This window comes from Suillus subaureus (assembly GCF_016647635.1).
Source record: "Suillus subaureus strain MN1 chromosome Unknown BJ212scaffold_2, whole genome shotgun sequence".
Lineage (NCBI taxonomy): Eukaryota > Fungi > Basidiomycota > Agaricomycetes > Boletales > Suillaceae > Suillus > Suillus subaureus.
The window spans coordinates 167,729-177,479 of record NW_024538558.1 but is presented as its reverse complement, the minus strand read 5'-3'; the positions used below and the strand labels follow the sequence as shown (position 1 = coordinate 177,479).

The following is a 9,751-nucleotide window of genomic DNA, read 5'->3' as shown; positions in this document are numbered from 1 at the left end:
TGTTTGACACGGCGAGCTGATCGGATAACTGAAAAAGAAGTTCAACTTAAGTGTTTCTACTTGTGAAGGTCTAGACAAGTTGGGGGGTTACCGATAAGAGAGCGACGCATCGAGTGCGGCCCTGCCCCATTGGTATAGTGACTTTGGCACGTCATGCAGCACTTTGGACTTCGGAAACGGTCGTTGTTGGGATAGATAAGCTAGCAGCGTGCAGTGAGCTGACCTTGGTATGGGCCGCAGTGTGGTAGTTCCCACATTGTAAGTGTTCTGTTCTCGTTTATTATCCACTTGAGCTTGCTCTCGCGCGCACCGGCATTGATTACGGGAATACATTCAGTACAATATATTGATACACGATGAAACGGCAGTGTCGAGTCTCTAAAATCTTAGTAAAATCAATACTCGTCGATATCCTCGACATTGAGAGTAGGTCTTTCTTTCTCCTTTCGCGCACGAACCTTCTTCTCTGTAACAATACCCTTACAGGCCATTTGAAACTCGGTTTGCATATTTTGCATGTTGCCGGGAACTCTCTGCATGAATTCCTTGACCTCTAGAACTCCGCGTTTGAGTGCGTCAATGTCACGGGCACGATGAGCCGGTGAGGAAGGTTCTAACTGCTTGCGCAATTTCAATCCCTTCTTAAGGAGCATTCTGCAAACGGACGGTGTTAGTCATTGTATGTTGCTGAGTAAGTGAGGACGGACGCTATCTCGCTTCTCTGCTTGCCCAGCTCCTCAAGTTTTTCATGAGATTCCTTGTTGAGAAGGCCTTTCGTCTTCGCTTTGGCAGCACGAGTCAGAGCAATGCCTCGTTCCAGGCACACCAGAAGGTGAGGCAATGGTCCAAGGAAAAGTAAGTTGTAATGACCTGGACGCCATTCAGAGGACTGCGTCTCACGCCATTCAGATGACTGTGTCTCCTTCAGGCATGTCATGAATATCGCATCGATTTCAGCATTCACTGCACGACTTGAGCGACGTTTAACGTAACGGCGGTACGCGTTCTGAATCTTGCGAGCTGCCTCTTTTTCCTCTACTGATGGTCCGTTAGAGCGTAGCGACTCATCAAGATCAGGTGCAAGCGACGTCACCGCCTCATCCAAAGTCTCCAACGCATCACGGGTCTCAGCACCAGTATTCGCCGTGACATCTTCCTCATTTTCATCTGCTCCTTCGAACTCTTGAGGCTGGGGTTCCGTTATCTCTTTCTCATCGTGCTGCATAACCTCTGGTCGGTCCTTGGAATGTTCTAAGTGAGGTACAAAGGCCGGGGCCTCCACTCTCAGAGTAGACTGCGCGATCACTGCGTACGACGAAAGGAGATGGGGGATCTCGATGATCTTCTCGTATACGAGCCGTCGGACTATATGGACTCGGGTATGCTGGTTCATCGTTTTGTGGACAAGGTGCACCAGATCGCTCACTCCTTTGTTGTTGTCGAAAGCCAGGAGAGCTCGCAGGTAACCGTCTGAAGGTGGCATCCGTCCTGGCAAGGGTGTCATGTACTTGACCACGTCGTCTACGAGTTTCCGATAGTTAGCTGTACGCCAACTCGAAGGAGGGCTGTTCTTGTGCAGAGACAGCATGATCTTGTCAACTTTGTCTCTCATGGGGCGATTTCTGATATTATGAGCAACTAACGAAATGAATTCAGCAGCCAATTAGGTTTTAACCGGAAAAAAACGTACGAAGGCAGAGAACTCTGCAGCTGCATCACGTGTGATTAGTTTGCGCATCGTCAATGAGCAAATACTAAGCTGGACTTACATCCGGGAAATGAAAATATTACGGAGAATAGGCGTAAGTTTCGTATGGTTCAGCCAGAGAAATTCTGCTTAATCATAGTCTCGGAAGGTCTGCAAAAAGTGGAGAAACTCACCCATGCCGGCCTCCGTGCGCAATGCTTCGATCAAACTCGCCATCGCATCCAGGAGGTCATCCATCAATACTAGCCTAGTTTCTTTCTCCGCATTAAATTTGTGGGGAGACAACAGCCAACTGCATGGAAGGAGGGCGTTGTGGAGGGGGAAATCATTAAATGCTGGGTTCATTCGGTACTTGATTATGAAAGCGCTGCAGACATCTTCGATGCAGTCGCACAGCACAGAGAGGTTGGCATATAAACTATTATCGAGGACATGCCTGAATTGCACTTAGTTGAATGCACGTAGGAACAAAAAGAACGCTCACAGAAGATACAGGATTCCAGATGAGATGCTGCTGCGGGTAGCTCCTCGGTAAGAGTTGAGCAGGTTATGAACCATATAGCAACCGTCCCCCTGGCGATAGAGTTCTGACGGTCCGGAGTCCGTACACTTTGCTCGAGAGATGTAGACAGGTGCGTCGTGCCTATCAAAAGCGAAACTTAGACTGGTTATCCCCATCAACGCCGTCAAAAATTCAGCCTGAGTATAGAATGGGTCGAGCGAGTAGAAGGATTCACGGATCCAGAGCTTCACCACTTTCATGCCATCAAGACGAAGAGGAATCAAGTTCATGTCAAGGTCCGCGGGGGAACCTTGAATGAAGAAGGGTGGATTGATAGCCTCGTAAAGATGCTTGAGCCAGTCCCTCATGCTGATAAAGTGATCAGTATGAGTACTCGATTATAAGCAACCTCCAGGCGCACCTCTTGCGTCGTTCAATATATGGATGAGCGGAGTACATGATTTGCAAAATGAGAATCTGCCAGATGTGGATGGCAACGCGGTTGTTGTAATACAGACGATCCAATTTCGATATTGCAACATGCTCTTGGGGACAGTTTTCTCTTCGACATACTCCGGATATCAAGAATTGCAGGCATTGCGAGAAAACGGGAGATTTGCAACACATAGCATCAATCTCCGACACTTTGTCTTTCAAGATCGTTCGAATGGATCGTTGTAGCAGCTGGGTGACATTTCTGCGAGAGGCTGTATACCCAGACGGATGTTCCGATACCCAAGTGATGCCTTGGCGGGTTTCCATCACACAATTGTGGAGGAACGTTCCACCAGGTATGAGAAACTCGTCACCGGACAGCCGCACGATGGAGAACAGTCTCTGAATACCCTGATGCTCCATGGGGTCAGGGAAGGTCAAAATCAGATAGAGCAGTCGCGCATAGGCGTGGAATTGTTGAAGGAACCGTTGCATTTCGTCGACCGCGAAAGGTCGAATGTCTGTGGTTCGAGAGAATACATGGTCCAGACAAAGGAGAGCTGCTGGCTTATTATGTTCATGGAAAGCAAGCGCAAGATTTCTCAACGGCTCATGACTTCCGCGCAAGATGTTCCGAAACATCGATATCTGGATGTCGATCAGTCCAGCTGGTCACTTTCAGACTGCCATTACATACTAGATCACGCGTCTCCGGCGTTAGTTTCTTCGTCTCTAGCTGATCAGCGAGATCAATGAAATGCCGCATCGGCTCATCAGCGAGGGCAGTTTTTGCAGTGATTCTAAAGGAGCATTTGCGCCAGAAATATTCCGATATGGTGTCGGCCGCACGAATAGTAGAATCGACATTGCTGTTGTCCTTGATGAATGCTTGGACAGCTTCCAAGGGCCTATTCTCCGACAAGTGGAGCTCTGCGGCCTCATAGTACCTTGAGTGAGATTCAAGCCGTGAGGCGCGAGCGTAATCGAGATCATAGTCCTCCAGAAACTCGAGTTCCTCATCAAACGTCGAGAAGAGAGGCAAGGGAGCCCTGCGCGACTGCTATTGAATAAAAACATTGTGAAGAGTCTAAGACTTACTGATCGTTGCCTCTGCCGCAGTAATGAAGCCGACATACCATCCGCAAATCTGTCGCGGTCTTTTCAGGTATCATGTCGTGGTGGTCAGTAAGGACATGGAGCGTCCTGTCAAAAGATCCAGCCTTGCGATATTTCTTTGCAGCTAGCTCAAACTCTTCAGCCTTGAGATAGGTATCAGCAGCTTTGAGATCTTGTCCTCCTCGGACGTAGCAGTCCGCCGAGGTGCGGTAATATTGACGTCTCTCATTGCCCGTCGCAGCTGCCCCACAGTCAGCAAAGGCATCTGCTGCCGCAGTAAAAGCCCTTTGCTGGACGTTAAGCAAAGTCACTCCGACAATGGAACGCGCTGCCTCCCGTAGTAGATAAGCTTCGCAAACCTTCACTTCGCGGCGAAGGTCAGCGCGTTTGAAGCAATGAATGGCCTGTGAGTAACGCTTGTGCGAGAACAGTGAGCGCCCGGAGGATGCCCATTCTTCTGGAGCAGAGTGTACGGCTAGAGGAGAAACATTGGTGTAGGGGCGGATTAGATTTTGAGACTTCCAGAAAATCTGAGAATAGAGGATTATCGAACCGCGTGGCGCACGAGATGCAAGTGGTCTGAACGTACACGCATAGCATGAGACTTATCAGACGTGTCAAAGATCCATACGTTCATCCTTGCTCGGGTAATTCCCACGCAGAGGATTTTCAACTAATAAAAGTAAGTAACGTCTATTCCTTGATTGATGAGCGGTGTACTTGCCTCACTGCATATTCCAGCGTACCGAGTCTCATGACGATAAAAATCAGGCACATATCCTTGACCCTGCACCCCGTTGAGAACTACCTGCCAGCATGTGGCATCTACAGCGGAATCTTCGAAAAAGTTGTACAAGAGAACCTGGCTGGATTCAGCTAATCGTCAGATAGTCAAGGTCGGCTTTCTCACATCGTCGAACTCAAGGCCTTTACTGTCATGGAGCGTCCTGAGCAGATGCGTGAACATAAAGATATGAAACACAGATAATTGTAAGACGACTCACATTATCATTCCAATATCGCCTACTTTTTCGTGCAACTTCTTGACCGCTGCTTCATTACGCACAAGTATGCCTATAGAACAACTTGTCAGAACATGAACAGAACCTTGAGCAGGCACCGTTTACACTGGCGGGCTCCAAGCTCTGAGTTACTAGCACTGCAGGAATCTCAGCGGGGGAACGATGAGTATTCAGGCGGTCTACTTACCTCTCACCAACCAAAAACCGTTTGCAAAGAGTGTCGACATCCATGTCTGTGAAAAATACTGGCTGCTCTCCATGGGCGATTCCCTTTTCAGGTTGAAGGTGATCAATTGCGTTTGGCCAGAACTTCGTGATGAGCTCGATGACAGAGTGAGCACAGTTCACGATGCCATTGTGTGATCTGTAGTTGGTGGCCAATTGGAACATGATTGGTTGCTGCGCAGAAGCTCCAGTGGGAGGGGCTACTAAGTTACCGTGACGCTGTAGGAAGACATCAGATCACACTCTGAGACACGATCACTGGTCGCCAACCTCCATACGATAAACAAACGCTTTCAGATCGTTGAACCTGAAGGAACTTCCGGCAGAGATCGTCTGCGCAGTATCCCCAGCCCAGAAAAGACCATCTGGATTCTTACACAGTCGCCTCAAGACTGAAACAGAAAGTTCCTTCACACTCTTGTATTGAAGGGAAAGATGACTTACCCAGCGCATCGATCAAAAGATTGTCTTGCGCCTCGTCGACATACCTGGTGTAATTGATCAGGGTCTAGAGTCAGCCAGACGGGATGTATACATACAGGTAATCAACCTGTTGACTAGGAAAATTTTTATTTCGCAAAGCCTTGAGTATTGCATGCGTACTGTTTGGAATTAATTTTGGATCCAACTAGTCTGAGAAAAACGGCCCGTACCGATCCGCTACATCGAAGTGGCGTTTCTGCTTCTTAAACTTTCTGTAGATCTCGAACATATCATAGAGAGTGTCTCTTTGGTTTGCAAAAATCGGATAGCAGCGGTAGGAAAGACCAAGGTAGCTTGGACGGTCGAGGAATCCATCCTCAAAGGCCAATGCCTGTTCGGAGCCTTTGATGATACCTGCGGGGTGGTTCAGGAACTGCTTGATTGGATAAGGACTGCGACTTGCCCATAAACTCGCTGAAAACCAACCATGAATCTGGGTATGATGTGTGAGTGTATCACCTGATAGAAAAGAAGTAGTTTTACTAAGGTTCTTAATGAGACCCTGCGGAAAATGCGGCCAATACTGGCTTTCGAATACAGCATAGGTGACAATCGAGTCATGCACCCCTGGATCATTAGTATTGAAAAAAAGGACTGCGATACGTTTCATGTCAGGATCCTTCATTTCGATGATGTCGGCTGCGATCATCTTTGCTAGCTAAACAAATGAGGTTTAAGACGGTTTGTGAAATACATGGTGACATACTCGATCAAAAGTCACGAATAAGGGGAAATGCTTGTCTTCAAGTTGGCTGTATCTCGCCGGTAAATTCATCTGTGACTCAGGAGCATCGTCAAGATCAACAAGATCGTCCTCGATGCGTTGCGCCTTAAGTTTTGCAATTTCGGGTAGTGTATAGCCTGCCATTGCCAGGGACTCGAGAAGCTTCGTGAAGTATTCCTCGACTTTTGTTGCCAATAATCTAGATTTAGTGACGAAGATTTGACGTGGCTTGCACATGCCATTAGCACTCAGTTCCCAGGCTCGCTGAATGCCAAGGATCTTGAACAGCATTGTCGTCGTTTTTCTAGTGGTCCATGAGATAGATACATGAGCAATGTCGAGCACAAGGTACTTACCCAGTGCCACTGCGACCCAAAACATAGCATGACGCAGTGCACTCGACAACCTTTTGTTCTTGAGGACTGAAGCAATGACAATCATTAAACTTGTTTCAAAGTCGTAGGACATACGAGAGCATGAAGACGTGGTGTATATCTTGGTTTGCGATGAGACCTTTTGCAAGAATGAGACGATGTGGATGACCAAGTACTATAAGGTTACTCGCCATGTAAAAATGCCTGAGGAGACATTATCAAGTCATTCCTCATCGGAGAACTATACAGATACACATACCTGTGAGAATGTAACATATTTCTCCAGGCTAGAAAGTCGTCAATCATCATGCATCGAATTGCAAAATATTTATACATACACAAGCAAATATTGAAGCTGCACCACATATCAATCACTGTGCGACAGAAGGATGTAAACACTCAACATGCGCCATGTCCTTAGCACTGAGATCCAGTGGGCTTGCCAGAATTTCTGGCTCAGGTCCCGGAATTTCTGGCTCGGGTTCTGTCGGCGGGAATGAGGCCGGCAGAATAATGTTGCCAGCTGGTTTGGTACGAAATACACATCTGAGAGAGCAACTACTCAGTAGGTCGCATAATAGATAATACGTATGCTCAACCGTCTGCGATATTCCGCACCCCTGCGTGCTAGATGGTTGCCCAAGACATTCCATATTCTGCCGAGCTCAGAGTGTTTGTAGATCCCATATACTTTGATGACTGGTATTCGCGTGAGTGATGACGAAGATTGGTGGTCATTCGTTATCCATCATGGCGCACCTTGTTCGAACTATCAAGAATCGATCTCAGCATCACATGCTGGTCTTTGATGGAAGAATTACATACCTCTCCATTTTGGTCAGGGACGCAATCAATCTGGTACTGTGATAAAAATAGGTTATCTCCTGCCTAGAGTTTCCAGGAAATCACGTCTACCACTAGTCGTAGGTCCTTGGTCATCTTGGCTTCGAAGATAGGAATGCCTGCATCCGGTCCGTTGAGCCTCGTGTGATTGTCGGTTGAGAATTGACCGTGCGAGAGATGTCTGTGGTAATTATAAGGTCAGTGATATAAATGTCATCAAAAGACGGACTTGATCTTCTTGTAGATAATCTTGAATATTTTTTTGTCCGCTCGACGGTGTTCGCGTAGATGATTGTATGCCTCTGTGGATATTAGGATTCGCCACTCGCCGAATCCGTTCGCATTGTCGAAGTAAAGAGCAGCCTTCATGGGCTGTACCATTGGATATGCACTTTGTTCTGTTGAGCTCTCGGTGTCTTCAGGGAACGAAACTTCAGGCGCAACATCTTTGGCAGACTCTTCCACATCGCGGAAGCGCAAGGCTTTGATGTCGCCCGACATGTACGTGGAACTGGAAGAGTAGGGTTTCATAGTCAAACACGAAGAAATTAAGACTTGAAGTTTGGGTTCGAGCCGTTGAATGGTTGTGGTTGTGCAAAGGCAAGCTCCCTCGAACGTGCCCTCTGAACTTAAAGCTTGAACCTGAAGGCGTTGACATCATAGACCCAGACTTGGCAAGACGAACTTGGACTAATGAAATCTGGATTTTGAGAATGTTGTTGGAAAGAAGAGTTGATTTAGGGGAGCTCGAAATTCAAACGCCCCTCGCGATCACAAGGCGTGCGAAGATTTAACCTGTATCGAAAGGTTTAGAAATAGCGAGGTTTGGGTAGGCGTGAAAATATTCAGGAATGCTAAGGATTAAGAAGAGTAGTTGACGAAGGTTTAGCTTATCTCGAGATTAGTGGCTTTACTCTTCTATTCATTCTTAGATTCTAGTATACCGCTCAATTCGAGGTTGCTTGGGCGTGTTAACATTGAACACCCCTATTAAATGAACCTATGAACAAGAAAGTTCGACTTTCATTGATTACGGGGTGTTTCAAGGATGCGACTCTCGGCGTACAGTGATATAGCACGAGCGGTGATTCCTGCTCTGACTCAACACGATTCACTTGCATGAATTTAATACAGCTGCGGAAACCATGACACTCCACACCGCATGGACTTATTTCTACTCACACGAGCCAGCTGCATGTTGAAGGCACGATGTGTATCTCTCTTGGCATGATCTTCACAATACTATATATGCACCAATACCATACCAACTAGCTATCAACAATTGCCATAACAGGCGGATCGTCGAAGTTGGCCATTGGATTTGAGCTGAAGGGCAGAAACCCTGACACGGCCTGACACGGCGAGCTGATCGGATAACTGAAAAAGGAGTTCAAGAAGGATTTCTACTAATCTCGGCTCCAGATCCTAGGCAGGCGGAGATTGAAACACTCACACACACAAATCGAACATGTTTTTTGCCTCCGACTTGAAACTCCGCATATGTGGCTGTGCTACATTCTCATGTGCCCTAGAACGTTGGGAACGAGACTAGATTTCTACTTGTGAAGATCTACACAATGGTGGTGGGCAACGCCCACCAGCAAAGCATGTCACTTATATAAGCTATCCCATGCTATAAACACACAGAGAAGTATAGCTGCCGACTCGAAAAACCACAGTCCAGTCACGGAGTGACAGACGTGACTGATGTGACTGATGGGTGACAACAGTCAGCCAATCGAGCGATCGGATTGAGACACCCGACACCCCAGCGCTAATAACCAATCTCAATCTAAATCTAATTTAGTCAGTCGATGTGTGTGACAGAGAGAGACATGCCTCACTTACTGAGAACAAAGGCGCAGATGCAGCTAACAAACACATTTTGCAGGCAGGGACACAGGACTCAGCAAGCCAAGGAAGAGGAGGCCAGCAGGTGCCAAATTCCATTGCCGCCATTTGATGGCTGCTGCATGCACGCTGTGCACACACAAGAACTCAGAGGGCAGGGACCTTCTCATTTCACTCACTGAGGGCATCTGGGGTTTGGCTCTTGGAACAGATGTTGGAGTCTTGATGGCACAAATGAGAGTGAAGGAGGGACAGTTTGTGAAGAGATTGAGAGGGTCTGGAAAAGGTGTGTGCTGACTTGTGGGGCCTAGGCAGTTGCCCTGATATTTTCTGCCAGCACCAATGTAGGCTTCCGAAGAAGAAGACTTTGTGGTCCACAATGTCATGCCCATTTGGGAGGGTCTTTTTTTGCCCAAGAAACCTATGGTGGATGGGTGAGAATCTCTGCCAAAACAGAGGGATGGAGAG

At 47.4% G+C, this 9,751-nt stretch overlaps 1 protein-coding gene across 1 annotated transcript; it reads right to left on the bottom strand.

Annotated features, from left to right (window-relative positions):
• Positions 1 to 201: 201 nt before the first annotated feature.
• On the bottom strand, positions 202 to 8,151 carry BJ212DRAFT_276542 (uncharacterized protein). The gene is made up of 33 exons (XM_041342801.1): positions 7,662 to 8,151; positions 7,505 to 7,613; positions 7,415 to 7,450; positions 7,349 to 7,358; positions 7,189 to 7,288; positions 6,994 to 7,135; positions 6,928 to 6,944; positions 6,849 to 6,876; positions 6,781 to 6,793; positions 6,686 to 6,728; positions 6,572 to 6,637; positions 6,198 to 6,519; positions 5,975 to 6,149; positions 5,895 to 5,924; positions 5,662 to 5,845; positions 5,548 to 5,610; positions 5,453 to 5,496; positions 5,279 to 5,400; positions 4,971 to 5,227; positions 4,889 to 4,920; positions 4,766 to 4,835; positions 4,672 to 4,708; positions 4,486 to 4,623; positions 4,351 to 4,434; positions 3,744 to 4,291; positions 3,343 to 3,694; positions 2,632 to 3,293; positions 2,193 to 2,579; positions 1,882 to 2,144; positions 1,770 to 1,833; positions 1,691 to 1,710; positions 708 to 1,638; positions 202 to 654 (listed from the first exon to the last, which is right to left on the bottom strand). Exons 1-33 carry the CDS (start codon positions 7,961 to 7,963, stop codon positions 396 to 398), a joined length of 5,910 nt encoding a protein of 1,969 aa, XP_041198708.1. The 5' UTR covers positions 7,964 to 8,151; the 3' UTR covers positions 202 to 395.
• Positions 8,152 to 9,751: the final 1,600 nt, after the last annotated feature.

Coding starts and splice junctions, on each gene's coding strand:
- BJ212DRAFT_276542 (XM_041342801.1), bottom strand. CDS start 7,963: ATGAAACCCTACTCTTCCAGTTCCACGTACATGTCGGGCGACATCAAA. Junction 5,925..5,974: donor GGGTCTCATTAAGAACCTTA/GTAAAACTACTT, acceptor CATCATACCCAG/ATTCATGGTTGGTTTTCAGC. Junction 5,228..5,278: donor CGTTTGTTTATCGTATGGAG/GTTGGCGACCAG, acceptor GTCTTCCTACAG/CGTCACGGTAACTTAGTAGC.